This window comes from Tursiops truncatus, chromosome 2, assembly GCF_011762595.2.
Source record: "Tursiops truncatus isolate mTurTru1 chromosome 2, mTurTru1.mat.Y, whole genome shotgun sequence".
Taxonomy (NCBI): Eukaryota; Metazoa; Chordata; class Mammalia; order Artiodactyla; family Delphinidae; genus Tursiops; species Tursiops truncatus.
In genome coordinates, this window is record NC_047035.1 from 141,711,997 (window position 1) to 141,733,795 (window position 21,799).

The 21,799-nt window shown below is 40.7% G+C and overlaps 1 protein-coding gene across 1 annotated transcript in view; it reads left to right on the forward strand.

Annotated features, from left to right (window-relative positions):
- The window catches only part of ADAMTSL3 (ADAMTS like 3), a 368,604-nt gene that overhangs the window by 226,683 nt on the left and 120,122 nt on the right, over positions 1-21,799 (forward strand). Inside the window, 1 exon segment of the mRNA XM_033852218.2 lies at positions 16,348-16,637. Within this exon segment, the coding sequence (XP_033708109.2) occupies positions 16,348-16,637 (290 nt within the window).

Here is a 21,799-nt window from a genome sequence, read left to right on the forward strand (position 1 = left end):
TAACTACTGAGTTGTGCAGTCATATCTACTAAAATCTTTCTCTGTTGCAGCTCCTTCTTTCCATTCGTACTACCATCCTGTCCAGGTCCTGAAATCACTAGCAGGACACTTACAACAGCCTTCTAATCTGCTCCCCACTTGGTCCCCTGAAATCTATCCTCTAACCCAAAGTAGTGTAGCTAAGGCACAAATCTGATCTTACTTACAATGTTCAGAATATCCCAGTGTTCCCCATCCCCTGAAGACTTACGCTAGTTCACCAGGCTAACAAGCTGTAGCAGGGTGTTAGCCTTCCCAGCTCCCAGCCTCATCTCTGACCTCTTCATTACTTTGCCTTGAATGGGATGCTCCAGCCACACTGGACTGTTGGTTGTTCCTTGCCGGCAACAAGCTGCCACTCACCTCCATCCCTTTAATCATGTTTTCCTCTCTATTGGGAATGCCCCTCAACTGCTGTGTTTTTTTTTTTTTTTAATATTTATTTATCTATTTGGCTGTACCGGGTCTTAGTTGCAGCACGTGGGATCTTTTCGTTGCGGCGTGCGGGATCTTTACTTGCGGCATGCGGAATCTAGTTCCCTGACCAGGGATCAAACCCAGGCCCCCGGCATTTGGGAGCACGGAGTCTTAGCCACTGGACCACCAGGGAAGTCCCTAACTTGTTTTTTTGTTGTTGTTGTTGTCACTGTTTACTCTTTATTTTATTTATTTATTTTAACATCTTTATTGGAGTATAATTGCTTTACAAGGGTGTGTTAGTTTCTACTTTATAACAAAGTGAATCAGCTATACATATACATATATCCCCATATCTCCTCCCTCTTGTGTCTCCCTCCCACCCTCCCTATCCCACCCCTCTGGGTAGTCCCAAAGCACCGAGCTGATCTCCCTGTGCTATGCAGCTGCTTCCCACTATCTATTTTACATTTGGTAGTGTATATATGTCCATGGCACTCTCTCACTTTGTCCCAGCTTACCCCTCCCCCTCCCTGCGTCGTCAAGTCCATTCTCTACATCTGCGTCTTTATTCCTGTCCTGCCCTTAGGTTCTTCAGAACCTTTTTTTTTTGTTTTTTAGAATCCATATATATGTGTTAGAATACGGTATTTATTTTTCTCTTTCTGACTTACTTCACTCTGTATGACAGACTATGTCCATCCACTTCACTACAAATAACTCAATTTCGTTTCTTTTTATGGCTGAGTAATACTCCGTTGTATATATGTGCCACATCTTCTTTATCTATTCATCTGTCGCTGGACACTTGGGTTGCTTCCATGTCCTGGCTATTGTAAATAGATCTGCAATGAACATTGTGGTACATGACTTTTTTTGAATTATGGCTTTCTCAGGGTATATGCCCAGTAGTAGGATTGCTGGGTCATATTGTAGTTCTATTTTTAGATTTTTAAGGAACCTCCATACTGTTCTCCATAGTGGCTGTATCAATTTACATTCTCACCAACAGTGCAAGAGTGTTCTGTTTTCTCCACACCCTCTCCAACATTTATTGTTTACACATTTTTTGATGATGGCCACTCTGACGGGTGTGAGGTGATACCTCATTGTAGTTTTGATTTGCATTTCTCTAATGGTTAGTGATGTTGAGCATCTTTTCATGTGTTTGTTGGCAATCTGGTATCTGCTTTGCAGAAATATCTATTTAGGTCTTCTGCCCATTTCTGGATTGCATTGTTTGTTTTTTGGATATTCAGCTGAATGAGCTGCTTGTATATTTTGGAGATCAATCCTTTCTCAGTTCCTTCATTTGCAAATATTTTCTCCCTTTCTGAGGGTTGTCTTTCATCTTGTTTATGGTTTCCTTTGGAGTGCAAAAGCTTTGAAGTTTCATTAGGTCCCATTTGTTTACTTTTGTTTTTATTTCCATTTCTCTAGGAGGTGGGTCAAAAAGAATCTTGCTGTGATTTATGTCATAGGGTGTTCTGCCTATGTTTTCCTCTAAGAGTTTGATAGTGTCTGCCCTTAAATTTAGGTCTTTAATCCATTTTGAGTTTATTTTTGTGTATGGTGTTAGGGAGTGTTCAAATTTCATTCTTTTACATGTAGGTATCCAGTTTTCCCAGCACTGTTTATTGAAGAGGCTGTCTTTTCTCCATTGTATATTTTTCCCTCCTTTATCAAAAATAAGGTGTCCATATGTGCATGGGTTTATCTCTGGGCTTTCTATCCTGTTCCATTGATCTATATTTCTGTTTTTGTGCCAGTACCATGCTGTCTTTATTACTGTAGCTTTGTAGTATAGTCTGAAGTCAGGGAGCCTGATTCCTCCAGCTCTGTTTTTCTTTCTCAAGATTGCTTTGGCTATTCGGAGTCTTTTGTGTTTCCACACAAATTGTGAAATTTTTTGTTCTAGTTCTGTGAAAAATGCCATGGGTAATTTGATAGGGATTGCACTGAATCTGTAGATTCTTTTGGGTAGTATAGTCATTTTCACAATGGTGATTCTTCCAATCCAAGAACATGGTATATCTCTCCATCTGTTTGTATCATCTTTAATTTCTTTCATCAGTGTCTTATAGTTTTCTGAGTACGGGTCTTTTGTCTCCTTAGGTAGGTTTATGCCTAGGTATTTTATTCTTTTTGTTGCAGTGGTAAATGGGAGTGTTTCCTTAATTTCTCTTTCATATTTTTCATCATTAGTGTATAGGAATGCAAGAGATTTCAGTGCATTAATTCTGTATCCTGCTACTTTACCAAATTCATTGATTGGCTCTAGTAGTTTTCTGGTAGCATCTTTAGGATTCTCTATGTATAGTATCATGTCATCTGCAAAGAGTGACAGTTTTACTTCTTTTTTTCTGGTTTGGATTCCTTTTATTTCTTATTATTCTCTGATTTCTGTGGCTAAAACTTCTGAAACTATGTTGAATAATAGTGGTGAGAGTGGACAACCTTGTCTTGTTCCTGATCTTAGAGGAAATTATGTCAGTTTTTCACCATTGAGAACGATGTTTGCTATGGGTTTGTCATATATGGCCTTTATTCTGTTGAGGTAAATTCCCTCTATGCCTACTTTCTGGAGGGTTTTTATCATAAATGGGTGTTGAATTTTGTCGAAAGCTTTTTCTGCATCTATTGAGATGATCATATGGTTTTTCTGCTTCAGTGTGTTAATATGGTGTATCACATTGATTGAGTTTCATGTATTGAAGAATCCATATATTCCTGGGATAAACCCCACGTGATCATGTTGTATCATCCTTTTAATGTGTTGTTGGATTCTATTTGCTAGTATTTTGTTGAGGATTTTTGCATCTATATTCATCAATGATATTGGCCTGTAGTTTTCTTTCTTTGTGACATCTTTGTCTGGTTTTGGTATCAGGGTGATGGTAGCCTCGTAGAATGAGTTTGGGAGTGTTCCTCCCTCTGCTGTATTTCGGAAGAGTAGAAGGATAGGTGTTAGCTCTTCTCTAAATGTTTGATAGAATTCGCCTGTGAAGCCATCTGGTCCTGGGCTTTTGTTTGTTGGAAGATTTTTATCACAGTCTCACTTTCAGTGCTTGCAACTGGTCTGTTTATATTTTCCATTTCTTCCTGGTTCAGTCACAGAAGGTTATGCTTTTCTAAGAGTTTGTCCATTTATTCCAGGTTGTCCATTTTACTGGCATATAGTTGCTTGTAGTGATCTCTCTCGTTCCTTTGTATGTCTCAGTGTCAGTTGTAACTTCTCCTTTTTCATTTCTAATTCTGTTGATTTGAGCCTTCTCCCTTTTTTTCTTGATGAGTCTGGCTAATGATTTATCAATTTTATCTTCTCAAAGAACCAGCTTTTAGTTTTATTAATCTTTGCTATTGTTTCCTTCATTTCTTTTTCATTTATTTCTGAACTGATTTTTATGATTTCTTTCTTTCTGCTAACTTTGAGGGGGTTTTGTTCTTCTTTCTCTAATTGCTTTAGGTGTAAGGTTAGGTTGTTTATTTGAGATTTTTCTTGTTTTTGAGGTAGTATTGTATTCCTATAAACTTCCCTCTTAGAACTGCTTTTGCTGCATCCCATAGGTTTTGGGTCATCGTGTTTTCATTGTCATTTGTTTCTAGGTATTTTTTGATTTCCTCTTTGATTTCTTCAGTGATCTCTTGGTTATTTAGTAGTGTACTGTTTAGCCTCCATGTGTTTGTATTTTTTACAGATTTTTTACTGTAATTCATATCTAGTCTCATAGCATTGTGGTCGGAATAGATACCTGATATGATTCAATTTTCTTAAATTTATCAAGGCTTGATTTGTAACCCAAGATATGATATCTCCTGGAGAAATTTCCATGAGCACTTGAGAAGAAAGTGTATTCTGTTGTTTTTGGATGGAATGTCCTATACATATCAATTAAGTCCATCTTGTATAATGTGTCATCTAAAGCTTGTGTTTCCTTATTTATTTTCGTTTTGGGTGATGTGTCCATTGGTGAAAGCGGGGTGTTAGAGTCCCCTACTATTATTGTGTTACTGTCGATTTCCTGTTTTGTGGCTGTTAGCATTTGCCTTATGTATTGAGGTGCTCCTATGTTGGGTGCATAAATATTTACAATTGTTATATCTTCTTGGATTGATCCCATGATCATTATGTAGTGTCCTTCTTTGTCTCTTGTAATAGTCTTTATTTTAAAGTCTATTTTGTCTGATATGAGAATTGCTACTCCAGCTTTCTTTTGATTTCCTTTTGCATGGAATATCTTTTTCCATCCCCTCACTTTCAGTCTGTATATGTCCCTAGGTCTGAAGTGGGTCTCTTGTAGACAGCATATATACGGGTCTTGTTTTTGTATCCATTCAGCCAGTCTGTGTCTTTTGGTGGCAGCATTTAATCCATTTACATTTAAGGTAATTATCGACATGTATGTTCTCATTACCTTTTTCTTAATTTTTGGGGTTTGTTATTTTAGGTCTTTTCCTTCTCTTGTGTCTCCTGCCTAGAGAAGTTCCTTTAGCATTTGTTGTAAAGCTGGTTCAGTGGTGCTGAATTCTCTTAGCTTTTGCTTGTCTGTAAAGCTTTTGATTTCTCTGTCAAATCTGAATGAGATCCTTGCTGGGTAGAGTAATCTTGGTTGTAGGTTTTTCTCTTTCATCACTTTAAATATGTCCTGCCACTCCCTTCTGGCTTGCAGAGCTTCTGCTGAAAGATCTGCTGTTAACCTTATGGGGATTCCATTGTATGTTATTTGCAGTTTTTCCCTTGCTGCTTTTAATATTTTTTCTTTGTAGTTAATTTTTGATAGTTTGATTAATATGTGTCTCGGTGTATTTCTCCTTGGATTTATCCTGTATGGGACTCTCTGTGCTTCCTGGACTTGATTACCTATTTCCTTTCCCATATTAGGGAAGTTTTCAACTATAATCTCTTCAAATATTTTCTCAGTCCCTTTCTTTTTCTCTTCTTCTTCTGGGACCCCCATAATTCGAATGTTGGTGCATTTAATGTTGTCCCAGAGGTCTCTGAGACTGTCCTCAATTCTTTTCATTTTTTTTTCTTTATTCTGCTCTGCAGTAGTTATTTCCACTATTTTATCTTCCAGGTCACTTATCCGTTCTTCTACCTCAGTTATTCTGCTCTTGATTCCTTCTAGAGAATTTTTAATTTCATTTATTGTGTTGTTCGTCATTGTTTGTTTGCTCTTTAGTTCTTCTAGGTCCTTGTTAAATGCTTCTTGTATTTTCTCCATTCTATTTCCAAGATTTTGGATCATCTTTACTATCATTACTCTGAATTTTTTTTCAGGTAGACTGCCTATTTCCTCTTCATTTGTTTGGTCTCATGGGTTTTTACCTTGCTCCTTCATCTGCTGTGTGTTTCTCTGTCTTCTCGTTTTGCTTAACTTACTGTGTTTGGGGTCTCCTTTTTGCAGGCTGCAAGTTCGTAGTTCCCGTTGTTTTTGGTGTCTGTCCCCAGTGGCTAAGGTTGGTTCAGTGGGTTGTGTTGGCTTCCTGGTGGACGGGACTAGTGCCTGTGCTCTGATGGATGAGGCTGGATCTCGTCTTTCTGGTGGGCAGGACTGCATCCGGTGGTGTGTTTTGAGGTGTCTGTGACCTTATTTTGCTTTTAGGCAGCCTCTCTGCTAATGGGTGGGGTTGTGTTCCTGTCTTCCTAGTTGTTTGGCATGGGGTGTCCAGCACTGTAGCTTGCTGGTTGTTGAGTGAGCTGGGTCTTAGCGTTGAGATGGAGCTCTCTGGGAGAGCTTTTGCTGTTTGATATTATGTGGAGCTGGGAGGTCTCTGGTGGACCAATGTCCTGAACTTGCCTTTCCCACCTCAGAGGCACAGGCCTGAAACCCAGCCAGAGCACCAAGACCCTGTCAGCCACATGGCTCAGAAGAAAAAGGAGAAAAGAAGGAAAGAAAGAGAGAGAGAGAGAGAGAAGGAGGGAGGAGGGCGGAAAGAAGGAAAAGAAAATAAAAAGAAATAAAGCTACTAAAATAAAAAATTTAAAAGTAATAAAAAAAAGAAGAGAGCAACCAAACCAAAAAACAAATCCCCCAATGATAACAAGCTCTAAAAGCTATACTAAAAAAAAAAAAAAAAAAGGACAGACTGAACCCTGGGACAAATGGTAAAAGCAAAGCTATACAAACAAAATCACACAAAGAAGCACACACATACACACTCACAAAAAGAGAAAAAGGAAAAATATATGTATATCTATATATTAAAAATAAAGGTAGAGAGCAACCAAATCAATAAACAAATATACTAATGATAGTAAACTCTAAATACTAAAGTAAGATAAATTTAAAACCAGAAACGAGTCAGTTGCATACAGCAAACCCCATGTCTACAGTTGCTCCCAAAGTCCACCGCCTCAATTTTGGGATGATTGCTGTCTATTCAGGTATTCCAGAGCTGGAGGGTACATCAAGTTGATTGTGGAGCTTTAATCCGCTGCTCCTGAGGCTGCTGGGAGAGATTTCCGTTTCTCTTCTTTGTTCCCACAGCTCCTGGGGCTCAGCTTTGGATTTGGCCCCGCCTCTGCGTGTAGGTCGCCAGAGGGCGTCTGTTCCTGCCCAGACAGGGCGGGGTTAAAGGAGCAGCTGATTAGGGGGCTCTGGCTCACTCAGGCCGGGGGGAGAGGGGTATGGAATGCAGGGTGAGCCTGCGGCGGCAGAGGCTGGAGTGATGTTGCACCAGCCTGAGGCACACCCTGTGTTCTCCCGGGGAAGTTGTCCCTGGATCATGGGACCCTGGCAGTGGCGGGCTGCCCAGGCTCCCAGAAGGGGAGGTGTGGGTAGTGCCCTGTGTTTGCACACAGGCTTCTTGGTGGCTGCAGCAGCTGCCTTAGCGTCTCATGCACGTCTCTGGGGTCCGCGCTGATAGCCGCGGCTCGCGCCCATCTCTGGAGCTTGTTTAGGCAGTGCTCTGAATCTCCTCTCCTGGTGCACCCTGAAACAATGGTCTCTTGCCTCTTCAGCAGCTCCAGACTTTTTCCCAGACTCCCTCCCAGCTAGCTGTGGTGCACTAGCCCCTTCAGTCTGTGTTCACACCGCCAACCCCAGTCTTCTCCCTGGGATCTGACCTCCGAAGCTGGAGCCTCAGCTCCCAGCCCCCACCTGCCCTGGCGGGTGAGCAGACAAGCCTCTCGGGCTGGTGAGTGCTGGTCGGCACTGATCCTCTGTGCGGGAATCTCTCCCCGCTTTGCCCTCCGCACCCTTGTTGCTGCGCTCTCTTCTGTGGCTCCGAAGCTCCCCGCTCCGCCACCCGCAGTGTCCGCCCGCAAAGGGGCTTCCTAGTGTGTGGAAACTTTTCCTCCTTCACAGCTCCCTCCCCAAGATGCAGGTCCCGTCCCTATTCTTTTGTCTCTGTTTTTTCTTTTTTCTTTTGCCCTACCCAGGTACGTGGGGAGTTTCTTGCCTTTTGGGAGGTCTGAGGTCTTCTGCCAGCGTTCAGTAGGTGTTCTGTAGGAGTTGTTCCACGTGTAGATGTATTTCTGGTGTATCTGTGGGGAGGAGGGTGATCTCCATGTCTTACTCCTCCACCCTGCTGAAGGTCTCCCCCCACTTGGTTTTTAAGAAGGTTTTTTTTTCCCTTGCTATAGAAAATTTCAAGGCTGTATAAATGAGGTGAGAAGAGTGTAACGAACCCCCATGTGTCCATCACCCACCTGCAACAGTTATCAACTTGGGGCCACTCTTGCTTCATCTACACTACTACCTCCAGCCCACTGGGCCATTTTGGAAGCACACCCAGACAGCATACCATTTCATTCATAAATATTTCAGTATGTAGCTCTAAACTAGAAAGATCTTTTTTGATAACCACAATACCACTTTTTAAAGTGTGGTTCTCAAATTGCTTCCTGTAGAAGCATCTGTGGTGCTATTTAAAATGCAGATTTCTGGACCTCACCAAGTCAGACATTCTGGGAGTGAGTCCCAGTCACCAGCACTTTCTTTTTCTTTTGGCTCTGCCAGGTATTTTTAAAATGGTGGTAAAATGTACATAACCTAAAATGGACCATTTTAACCCTTTTTAAGTGTACAGTTCATTGATATTAAGTCCATTGACATTGTTGTGCAACCGTCACCACCATCCGTCTCCAGAATTTCTCATCGTCACCAACCCCAACTCTGTACCCACTAAACACTGACTCCCCACCCTCCTATTCCTACCCTCAGCCCCTGGTAATCTCTGTTCTACTTCCATCTCTGTGGATTTGTCAGCAGCGTTTTTAGCAAGCACGCTGGGTAACTGGGGGTGGGGTGCATCCACATTTGGGAACCATTGGGTCAGATAGTCCTGAGGGTCCCTTTTAAGTTCTGAAAATACGGTTTGTTTTACTTAACCGGAAAAGGCCCATATCGTGTAAGCTTAGCAGGTTCAGCCCCGTATCCATCCCCAAGCCTGCATGAACTGTCAGCCCCACCCGACTCTGCTGGTGGCTCTTCCAGTCCGTATTCACTGTGCAAAGCTGGTTCACCCTTTCCTCCTGTAGGACACCACTTCTTTCTTCCCATCATGGAAAACCGAGGCCCCAGCACCTGTTCCCGGGTCTGAGCGGCTGCCTCCCTCCACCTTCCTCCCTGTTTCCCTCTGTGGTCTCTCTGCAATTTTCCTTTATAATTCACACTGTCTGGCAGCTTCTGGCCTGTTCCTGGCTGTCTAGTGTGAAGTTTATGGTTTCCTCCTACCACTTCTGACTCTAGTCATTCCCTTGATTTCCAAACAAAACCACAACATATCTCAGCTTCCAGTTCATCCTTTTATTACCCCTGTCTCTTGTGGTTTGGGGGTGCTTGCTTGTTGACAGTGAGCTGTATTTCAGATCCCTTGAGGAAAGCCTCCCAAACCCTCCTGGAGGAGCTAAATATTTCTGCCTCTGTGGTTAACTATGGCCCGAGCTCTGAATTTACATAGAAAGTGGATGTTCAAAAGGCTTTTCTTTTTAATTAGAAAAATAAAAATTATAGCTTATAAAGCTAAGCCAGGGAACTGCAGTTTCGACCTTCTTAACTTTCAGCTGTGGAATGTGTTGACAGTTGATACGGTTCATTGTTGTTTTAAAAGTTCTTCCCTGGAGCCTTCCTAGTTTTTCTGCGGGATTCACAACACTTCCTTAGCCGTGCTGCCCTCCCTCCCATTTTTCATATATGAGAACCAAGGATTTAGAACACTTTGTGTATTTTCTTCACTGCTATTTTAGCTTCTGCATTTGTGCTATTTGTATTTGCTAAAATTAAATTAGGTTATGTTTCAGGCAGCTGTTTTTCTCACAACAACAGCAGTAACCAATGAATATTGAGGACTTCTTTTGTGCCAGACTGTGTTCTAAGTGTTGCATGTGGATTAACTGATTTAATTCTCCCAATGACCCCATAAGGAGGCATTATTATTCGCTTCATTTTAGGGATGAGGGAACAAAGGCCTAGATTAAGGAATTATCCAACATTTCAGAGCTATTAAGTGGTGGATGGCGATTCTCTGGCATGGGATATTAGGAAGAGCTCCAACTTTATGTTAGGAGACCTGAATTCAAGTCTCTCCCATCCTTAGGTTGGTCTAATAGGGCATATAGAGAAGTTAGTGATTATATTACAGTATTGTAAGGCTTAGGGGGTCAGGGATGGCTTCCTGGGAGAGGTGGTACATGAAATGATGCCCTAAGATGTACACAGATGTCAGAACAGCATGTCAGGTATCGAGGTTGCATGTTGGCCAACTGGCTTGTGGGGGCCGCACCTGGACATTGAGGTACTAAGCGTGGAGAGGGGGCTGGAGGAGAAGTAGGTGGTAATGGCAGGTAGGAAAGTAAGCAAGTCTTGGAGGTCTTCCATGGTTCATAAAGGAATTTGGAGTTCATCTGGAGGCCATGAGAGCCATTTAAGGATTTTTAACAAGTGATGTAATCACGATTACATTTTTAGAGAGATCTTTCTGGATGTCTGCAGTTTGTTTCTAATTATTTACTATGATAAATAAAACTGTAGCAAATCTCAAATTGCCCATCTCTTCATCTCTAATGGTCTTCTTGGGACACATTTGCTGGGGTGGAATTTCTGGGCCAGAAGATAGGCACGTTCAAGGTATTTAATTTCTACTGTCAAATTTCCCTTTTAAAATTTAAACCAAAGATACTATAGTGTTCAGGCAGTGCTGAATCTTGTTTTGTTTTTTGTTTTTCCCCCATAGTAATTTTAAAAATGAAATTCTCATTAAATTGGAGGGGATCTTTTGTGCATTTTTTTCTGGGAGATTATACAGATGGCATACTCTCTAAGACCCTCTATATTTAAGGATGCCTTTCTTATACCCTCAAATGAGCAGGAATATGAACTCTTGTTTAATAAGCTATCTTCTTTTTTTTCCTTAAAACTGTGGACATATGGCTCTGGATATTGAAAAGGAAACATTTGCGCTTAAACTGTCCTTCCTCCTTGTGTTGTGAACCATTTTTTTTTTTTCTGCTTAGATATAAGATTTTCCCCATATACTTAAAATTAGAGGATTTTTCTAGAATAAGTCCAGGTTCTATTTTCTTTTCAATAATTTTGGTAAACAGTGAGGGCTTTTAAGACATAGATTCAAATCTTTCTTGGGTGCATGAAAGTTTTCTTCTGTTGTATTTGTGCCTCTTTTCTGTTATTTTTCTTATTTATTCTAAAGGTTCACCAACTGTCTGTATTGCATCTCTTCTCTATTTTTAACATGTGATATTTTCCCCCACCTCTTTGTCTTTTTTCCTCCATGTTTTGGAAGCACACCTCCCCTTCAAACAAAAGCACTTGCCCTCCTCCTCATTGAATGTATTTCCTCCTATTCATTTGGATTTTCTTCTGTCATAGAGCAAACTTTGCATTATTTTTGTATTTTTCAGTCTTTTCTCAACCAAGCCAGAGGTTTTTTTTTCCAGCCATGTTTTGACTCCTTAACCCCATCATTTATCTTTTGTTTTGTAGAATGCTTCCTTGAATTTTATTGTCATTAAATTTTAAGGAGATGCTATACATTTCCTTCTGTTTCTGATAATATTTTCCCCAAAATATGCTTTTCTTTCACTAATACAGTGAAGAGCGAAGAATTATTTTATCAAGTGGGTATTGGTGTTTGTTTATTCATTTTTGAAATAAGAAAAGTAAATGCCCCCAAATAGTATTGTTGAATTTTCCTGGCATCCTTTTATTGTCATCTTGGATGATCTTAAAATGCATCTCTCACCTATGATCTCTCACTGCTGAGGCAGGGTAAGATAACGCCAGTAGCTACTTTGTAATCTTTGACAAATTACCCTCAGTTTCCTCATCTGTAAAATGGGAATAATAACAATACTTCCTGATGGGGTTGTTGTTATGAGTAAATGATAAAATATATGTGAAGTACATAGAACAGTATCTCACATGAATAATAATGCAATTAATGTTAGTTGTCATTTTTTATTGTGTTGTAATTATTGAACTTTTCACTCTGACATCTCGTTTAATCCTTACCTAACCCCATTAGGTTGGTACCATTACTGTTCCTATTTTACAGAAAATTATGGCCTTTGTATTTGAGTAACAATTTGACTGGACATAATATTCTTGGGACCCAGATTCTCTCTCTTAAAACTTTTGCTCCATCCTTTTCTGGTTTTGAATGTTGTGAGTCTGAAGTCCACCTGACTTTTTATTCTTATAAGGGACTTTTTTTGTAATGCTTATACAATTCTTTCTTCATCCTCAAAGTTTTACTTTTTTTTTTTTTTTTTTTTTTTTGGTATGTGGGCCTCTCACTGCTGTGGCCTCTCCCGTTGCGGAGCACAGGCTCCGGACGCACAGGCTCAGCGGCCATGGCTCACGGGCCCAGCCGCTCCGCGGCATGTGGGATCTTCCCGGACCGGGGCACGAACCCGTGTCCCCTGCATCGGCAGGCGGACTCTCAACCACTGCGCCACCAGGGAAGCCCCCAAAGTTTTACTTTTTTAAGCCAGGTATATTCATCTACACAAACAGTGCTTTAAGACAACACAAATTTATTATCTCACCGTTCTGTAGGTCAGAAACCCAATAGATTCAACTGGTTTCTCTGGATCCCACTAGGCTAAAATCAAGATGTCTGTCAGCCTGAACGCTTCTCTGAAGGCCCTAGGGTGGAATCCACTCCCAGGCTCCTTCAGGGAGTTGGCAGAATTCGGGCGCATGCAGTTGCGGAGCTGAAATCTCCATTTCCTTGCTGGCTGTTGGCCAGGAGTTGTTCTCAACTTCTGGAGGCCTCCTACATTCCTCAGCTCCTGGCCTCTTCCATCTTGGAACCAGGAACAGCGGGCTGAGTACCTCTCATGCTTTGAATCTCTCTTGCCGCTTGTTCTGCTGCATCTCTCTAACTCCAGCCAGAGAATTTTTTCTGTTTTTAAGGACTCATATGATTAGATTAGGCCCACTAGGATAATCTCCCTATCTTGAGGTCATAACCTTAATCACATCTGCAAAATCCCTTTTGCAATGTAAGGTAACATATTCATAAATTCTAGGAATTAGGGTGTGGACATCTTTGGGGAGGGCATTATTCTGCTGAAAGCTCTAGGTTTTTATGTGAATCATTTTTTCATCACTTTTTCCTGGAAGACAGCGTACCTTTCCAAGCTGTATTTTAGGCACATTTTTCGCATATTTTATTTGTGAACACTTTTTTTCTGTTTCATGTGTTGAAACCTCTACTTGAAGAATCCAGTTGTCTTCAATATTGGATTATTTAGGTTCTCTCTCATTTTACCTCTAAAAACTGCATTAAAAATCAATTTTAGAGAGGTATAATTTACATACAGAAACTGTCTATTCAAAGTGATGAGTTTTAACAGATGTACGCAACCATAAAACCCCAGCCCCATTCATGATACAAAACATTCCCATCACCCCAAAAGCTTCCTTTGCAGCCCATCCCTCCTTTCACCCCTCTAATTGCTTTAAAAGCTTCTCTTTCTCTCTCTCTCAACACTGCATTCACTTCCAAGTCTTGCTTCTATATCATTAATTTGATTTTCAGCTATATTTCTTCTGTTTTTCTTCTTAGTTCTGAATTATTTGTTAGTTTCTAATAATGTTATGTTTCATAGTTTGTTTCTTCAGCTCTATAGTTTTCCATTTTATTCTGTTGTTTTGTCATCTTGTGTCTAAGCTCTCATGTTAGCGAATTGCTCTTCTTTTAAGTTCTTCTGTTGTGCAAAGACATAGGGAACATGCTCTGTTTCTCTGGTTTTGTTGTGCCCAGACATTGCTCTTCAAATGCTTGTGTGCAACTGCGCTCCATTCTTTTCTTTAAAAAAAATTACTGCGGGAGAGAAACAAAAACAAAACAAGATTCAGAACTGCATGAACACTATACTATCTTTCCTTTAAATAAAAAATAATACATAGAAGAAGATCATGCTAGAAGATGCATACATTTTGGAGTTGCTGTGGCTCCCCACATCACCTCCCCCAAATCATTCATGGCTAATTTGGACAGCTCTGACATTTGTTTTTTAAGAGGACCCTTAAAAGGATCTTTGAAAACCAACTTGAGGAAATTCCCAGGTGGTACAGTGGTTAGGACTCTGTGCTTTCACTTTTGAGGGCCCGGGTTCTATCCCTGGTCTGGGAACTAAGATCCCACAATCCCCCCCAATTTTTTTTAATTAAAAAATTGAACAGAAAAACAACTTGAAAGATCCAGGACACCTAGAAAAATATCAAGTGTAACCATCATTTGCCCTGTTGGGAATTGAGGTGAGCCTTCCTCTCAGGATTCTGAATCTACAAGACACAGGAGTCCAGTCTGAATGAAAAAAATCTACCTCCCATTACAACATAATCCCAAATTTTAAGTTTTTATTACAAAGCAAAAAGAGAAAAATATTAATGATCATAGAAGTACCGTATTCATATGGTTAGAAAGTTCAAACATTTTAAAGCTGCAAAACAAAAAGTAAAAGCCTCCCTTTACACACTCCAGTTCCCAACTCTTGCAACTGCTTCCTGAAAAGAGAAATTATATGTAAATCAGCATATATAGACATACAGCTATAAATATATACTATATATAGTATATACACTATATGTGTGTATATATATGCTCTTTTGTGTATTTAGACAAAAGATCATAGTATATATATCCCACACTTATTTCATTTAACAGTCTTCAAGAGAAGACTATTCCTTATCAATCATATAGACTCACCTCCTTCTTTTAAATGACCTCATCTTATTACATTCTATGGATGCATCATCTTAAATTTAATCAGTCTCCTCCTTTCCAGTTCTACCGTGGGAAAGCAACAAGCAGAGAGTAAACATGCAAATATTACTCCAATACCACTCCATCCTGAGAAGTTAAGCAAAACCTTTCATGGAAAATGAGGATTAGAGAATAGAGTTTCCCACTAACAATTTTCAACCCAGGAAACAAAAATGCGGAAAGGGAGGAGTTATTGATATTTCTTTATTGCTCGTCTAAAGCAATGGTGTTTCAATTCTGCTGATTGGTATGGACTGTTGTGTACAACTGTAATGAAGCCTTATCTAGGGAAAGAAGCTTAAATGACTCTGAGAGACCCTTGTAACCATATCATTCTGAGATTTTAAACATTAAGCCTTGGAACTGCGTTTTAAGCAAACATCTCAGCAGCATTTTCTGAAGTTAGTTAGTACAACATTATCCCATGAATAGAAGCGTATATTCACTTAAGTTTAGGAAATGATGCCCATCATATTCCCTTCTTAAATATGTATGGTATGCATTCATATCATAGTTTTTGGAAAAGTTTTGCAGTAAATAAACCTATTCAACCTTATCGAAAGCAAAGTTTCCCAGACTTATTCTATTACCGCACTCTTTCCAGCCTATTACTTGTTAATATCTTACGATGCAAATGTTCCTTCAGAGTATCTTTAAAATATATGTCCCTATTGAATCTATGTTTTAAATTCAGTGCAGGAATCAGTAAACATTTTATGTAAAGAGCCAGATAATAACTATTTTAGGTTTTGCAGACCAAACAGTCCATATTGCAAATACTCAGCTCTGCCGTGTAACACAAAAGCAGCCGTAAACAATGGGTGAACAAGTGATCGTGGCTGTATTCAGTAAATCTTTAATTATGGACACACATTGAATTTTATGTCATTTTCACATGACACAAAATATTATCCTTCTTTTTTTCCCCCCCAGCCATTGAAAATTATAAAAATCATTCTTAACAGGTAGGCTGGATTTGACCTTTGTAGGCCTTTGGTCTACAGACCAAAGGGTGACACCCTGTGATTAGTGGCTAATGATTCAGGATAAGAAATAAATGCTTTATTCAGTCAGATTGGGCAACACCTGGGATATTTTCAAGAAGATTCAGAAGTTTTGTGTATTTATATATTAAATAGAAAAGAATATTAAAGCTTCATCCACTCTTCAGAAGGCATTTGTTATCCTACAGTTTAGCTCCTAAATATCGAGACATTTTAATAAAACTCTGCCTGTTAAGAAAGGGTAAGCTCAATAAAGATTTCTTGAATAAATACTGGTGAACATCTCCATATTATAAAAGAAATCAGAGTAGAAATGATCTCTACACAATGGTTTATTTATTACCAGATCTTAAAGAAAACTGTTTAGTGATGATCTGCAAAGGTCAGAGCACAGAATTTGAATTATAAAATGGGTACAAAAGTTCAGTGTATCTCTGGTGCAGATTTCTTTCCATGGCTGACGGGGTTGGAACATTTGTCAGCGACACCTTTTTGAGCACCAACAAAAGGACAGCATTCCAAATATATTGAATTCCCTCTGGATGAAGTTACTTTTTTCCTTCATAGGATGCTTGTCGCTCCTTTTGTGGCCTCTCTTGAATGACTGCCCGTGTCCTCCCCCCACCCGGGGCTCCCCCGTTTCACGCAGGTTCATTCCAGAGCCCTGGTCCGCCTGCAGCACCACGTGTGGGCCGGGCGTTCAGGTGCGAGAGGTGAAGTGCCGCGTGCTCCTGACGTTCACGCAGACGGAGACCGAACTACCCGAGGAAGAGTGTGAAGGCCCCCGGCTGCCCACCGAGCGGCCCTGCCACCTGGAACCCTGTGATGAGAGCCCCACCTCCCGTGAGCTGGCCGCCTCCCAGCAGGAGCAGGACAGCGAGATGACTTACGACTGGGAGTACGCTGGGTTCACCCCTTGCACCGCCACGTGTTTGGGAGGTATGTGCTTTTTTTGTTTAAGGGACGGTTAGGTCTTGCATTGCGGATGGTTTGAGAAATCACTAAATCGGGTAAGCCAGATATGCAAATTAGCAGAAATCAAAAGGAGGTTAAGGTTGAATAATTGAAAACTATGCCTTTTCTTTCTTTCAGTTTTCATCGTGATTATTCTAGAAAGATAAAGGACTAGTGGCACTGTAGCCTGTGCTCCTTGGCCTAAGCATCCGCCTGAGATGGAGCGAGAGGTCACTGATTAATAGAGAATAAATAGGAAAATGCAGAAATGATTAGTTAAGGCAATCTTGTGCATAAAACAGAATTACAGATCGAGGCAGCCTGGGATTGCCCTGTCTGATGCAACTCTTGGTCAGAAGCCATCCTTAGAAAATATTTAGGTCCATACCTGCACATTGGACCGGAAACCAGTGCAGAGCACACTGGTCACCATGATTTATGTGTGTACGTGTGGGGTAACATGCATAGCCAGGGGACCCTGTTAGGATTAGGAAGTGGTAATATAGTCAGGGGACCCCACTGGGGTGGAAGTTGGCCCCAAGGTGCTTTAAGCATTCCAGGATCCAAAAGGAAGTGGATGAGCGGGCGTGGGAGTCCGGATAGTCATTCTCTCTCTGTTGGAAGGAAAAAGACAGAAATAATCAATGGGAAACCTAGATCCTCTACTAACATGAAGGAGACTCATCTCATCAGGAATCCAGGCCCCTGACATCCTATCACTGACTCTTGACTGTGCCTTCCTGCCAGCTGTCATGGCTAAAGTTGGGGGCTAGAAATGCTCTGACTTCAGTCCCAGCCAACGGTGGACAAGATAAGGAAGCTATTGCCTTAGGAGGCAGTTGGATCAAGAGCAGGCTCCACTCCTCCTGGCGGCCCCGCACCCGTTAGGAGCTCCCGATCGGGTCTTAGAGCTCATGGACCAGTCATTGTGCCCAAGCCTCTCCTCTTTTGCCCCTCAGGCTCTTGAGGACATTCTCAATCCTTGCCATCCAATCACTGTGACTTCATGGTATCTGTCTTTCTCCTTTCTTGTCTAATCAACCTGTAAACCCACCTATCCTAGACACCAGCCTGTCAATAGCCCCAGATGCGGTGGTGTGTGCTTTACCCCCAGGTTTCAGCTCAGCTACTGCCTTTCGCCTGGAGGTACACATGTGCAAGTTAGGAGAAGAACCCTTATCTGCCTCCAGATTCTCTCTATCTCTTACTTGCTTCTCCCTGGTTCCTAGAAGCCCATGCCAACTAGCCAGGAACTTAGCCTGGTTCACCCTAAATGTCTGCTGTGTCTCTTCCCTTCCGGGCATGTAAGTCTCAGTTATCTGCACACTGCCACATGTCTGCTGTTGCCCCAAAACCTAACTACTGCTCCCTCTGGGTTCAGGGTCCTGGCCACGTCTTTTGTTATATCTTGGAAACCTTAAGACTGATATGCCCTTGGCAATCTGGGAGCTAGTACTTTCTTGATGAATCTGGGGAAACCCTCTAGAGATAGTCACTGGGATGCAAAAATGTTCTCCTATTCAATTGCAATTATAGATGTCTGGAACTTTCTACTACATGACTACAGAACGCAGCTATCTCTACCACTTCTGAGCCACTACATTGCTGTATTTTCACCAGAGACTTGGAGATTTGCCTTTCAGTATGAGAGCAGAAATAAGCCCTGCTATTGCTTACATCCCCCAAAACTACTGTGTTAATCTCAGGCTTTTTAAATACTGCCATTGATAGAATTACTGTTGCATCTAGTACTCTGTCATCCTTGACTTCAGTTCTTTTCCTGACCGGGAAGGCCCTCTCCAGATGGGAAAATATGGCTTGTTGGAACTCAGCAGGCTACTAGGAGTTGCCCAAGGAAAATTGACCAGGTAAATTCTGATTCAGCTGGGAGAGTCTATTAGACCTCATTTTTGGAGCCTGGTGCCAAAATGTTAGGATCTGCGGTGTTCCCAGTGTCCACTAAGACAGCCCTAGTTTCCACCTCCAGGATGCCTGGATCCCCCTGGAATGATTTTCTGTTTTTTGGGTAACAACTTTATTAAGCTATTAATTCACATACCATACGATTTATATATTTAAAGTATACAATTTGGTGTCTTTAAGTATATTCACCAACTTGTGCAGCCATCATCACGATCAGTTTTAGAAAGAACACTTTCCCCCCAAAAGAACCCTGTATCCTTAAGAAATCACTCCCCATTTTCCCTCAAGCCCCCATTTCCCTGCTAGCAGCAGCCTCTGGCAACTACTAATCTACTTTCTATTTATTCTGGACATTTCATATAAATGGAATCACACAATAAGTGATCTTCTGTGACCCCTTTCTTTAACTGAGGGTGTTTCCAATGTTCATCCGTGTTGTAGCATAAGTCAGTACTTCATTTGTTTTTAGGACTGAATACTATTCCATTGTATGCCTATATCACGTGTCGCCATTCACCAGTTAGAATTTGGACTATTCGCATGTCTTTGGTATTATGAAAACTACTGCTCTGAACATTCATGTTCACACTTTTGTATGGACATATGTCTTCATTTCTCTTGGGTATATACTTAGGAGTAATAGCATGACCAGGATCTGTTTCAAACATAAAAGTTTTTGTGAAACTTGACCAATGCAGTTTATCCTTATGGGCACTGTGGACCTTTTGGCCTATTGTGAGGAGAAAACTGCCTTGCTCATGTTAGAAATGCATTTCAGTATTCAGATGGTTGATGGGAAGGTGTCCATTTATTTCTGACATCCTCTTGTGTATCTGGAATGCATTTTACATATTTTAATAGCCCTCAACTTGGTAATCTTTCAACTTTCAGTTAAACAGGATTTAGCCTTGTGAGGGTGCCTTGAGCTGTGTAATTAAGAATTAGATCATTAAGATGAACCTTGGATACCCACTAACCCAAATTTTACAGTTGGGGAAGCTGAGGGTCAGAGGGCATCACACAGTCCAAAACAGAAAACGAACAGCTTAATTGTTGTTCTTTAGAGAGGGTTGATTGAACTGTCAGCGCTTATAATAAGCTTCTTAACTTTGTAAAAGTAATGTTTTTAATTTCTTGGGTTCAAGCTTAAAATTTCCTTTTAAATACATAACTAAATTCTATTAAAACTGGAAAGCTTGGAGGATTATAAAATCCTCTATAAATGCAGGAAACCAGACACCTGCTCTGTGCTAGACTCCATGCTCTTCACTTGCTTCTGGGCTCAGGATCAGGGAATAAAATGAAGGCATAGTCCTTGTCCTGATGGAGTGCAGCTTTTGGTCATTTCGGCTTTACTGTCTCTACTTCATTACTTATAGGCGGTGATACTTGCCTCTCTGTGATCCATTTTAATGTGGTTTTAGAGGCTTGGCCTCTACAAGTCCACTTATGTGTGGTTTTGAATGTGGGTTTTTAACCCTCAACCTGGATAATAGGCAGGGTAAGTCTGCAGTGACTGAAAACCACAGGAAAGTAGAATTTCCACAGGCATATAGTTATTTCTTCAACATTCCTGTTTCTGTAGAAAAATAAGATATGCAAATTATAGATTTCCAAAAAGATAAACTTTCGGTCACATCTTTTTTTTTGGGGGGGGGATACGCGGGCCTCTCACTGTTGCGGCCTCTCCCGCTGCGGAGCACAGCCTCCAGACGCGCAGGCTCAGTGGCCATGGCTCACGGGCCCAGCCGCTCCGCGGCATGTGGGATCTTTCCGGACCGGGGCATGAACCTGTGTCCCCTGCATCGGCAGGCGGACTCTCAACCACTGCGCCACCAGGGAAGCCCACAGTCACATCTTGATATTGTGTATTTGTATATTCTAACTTGCCTTCACATCATACAGGAAATAAAAGTAAATCCGTTTGTTGTCATTACCAATGATTAAGAACGTTTTACAAATCTGCTTTCATACTGGAGTGGCAACAGAGAATTCTTTTTCAATTCCCAAAAGTATGAAGCATGCAGACGTATTCAATTTCCATCTTCCAGAGTGTGTGTATGTATGTATGTATGCAGCATTGTGTTGTGTGTGTGTGTGTATGTGTGTGTGTGTATGTGTGCGTGTGTACATACATGTACATTCTAGAAGTTATGCTTACCTTTTTAATACCCTCTGGTAAGGTTTTGTAATTTACTACCTCATAAACATTCCTCACTAAAGTTTTCTTTGGTATCTTATATTATTTGTTGCATTTATGACCTTTCATTTTCACCCTTGTATTTTCTAAAAGCACAGGCTAGTAGCATACACATGGACTTTGAGGCCTGGCCCCATTTTTGAACCCTAGTTCTTCCACTCCCTTTAGGCTAGTTATTTAAGTTTATAGAGGTTTATTTTTGTAAAATGAGAAGAGCCGTATCTACCTTATTAGGATTAATGAAAGGATTAACTGTTATTCTTTTTTTTTTTAAACATCTTTATTGGACTATAACTGCTTTACAATGGTGTGTTAGTTTCTGCTTTATAACAAAGTAAATCAGCTGTACATATACATATATCCCCATATATTACTCAGCCATAAAAAGAAACGAAATTAACTGTGATTCTTAAACAAGGTTATGTTGGAGAGGTGTTTAATCACAGTGCCCGACACATGGTATACGATAAATGTTGGTGGGATGATTGTTTTATGATATAATAATAATAGGTTATTCATCTTATATTAGAATACTGTTTTTTTCCCCTTTTTTAAAAAAATCTGACTAAACTGCTGAAGCCCTTAATGCATCTAACAGTTTCTGAGTGCATTCTTTTGAATTCTTCAAGTAAATAATCATCTGCAATAATGATGATTTTTCTCTTTCCATTTCCAATAGTTATTTATCTTGTTTATGTTTTATATCTTACTGCATTGTCCAGAATTTCAAAAACGATAGTAAATAATGTGGATAATGCTAACTTTGCCTTGGTCTTGACATTAGCGGGAATCTCTCTGTTGTTTCATTCAAAAACAACAGCTTATAAATGTTTAGTGCACGTTTCTTTGTGCCAAGCACTTGGCTAGGTGATATGGACTCAGTAGTTCCTACCTCTGGAACTCAAATCTAGTGAGGGAAATGTGTTACTCACATAATCACACACACATGTATGTAAAGTTACAGCTGGTTATAGCAGCTACAGAAGAAGTATGTGGTGCTGTGAAAGCACATAATAGGAGGAAT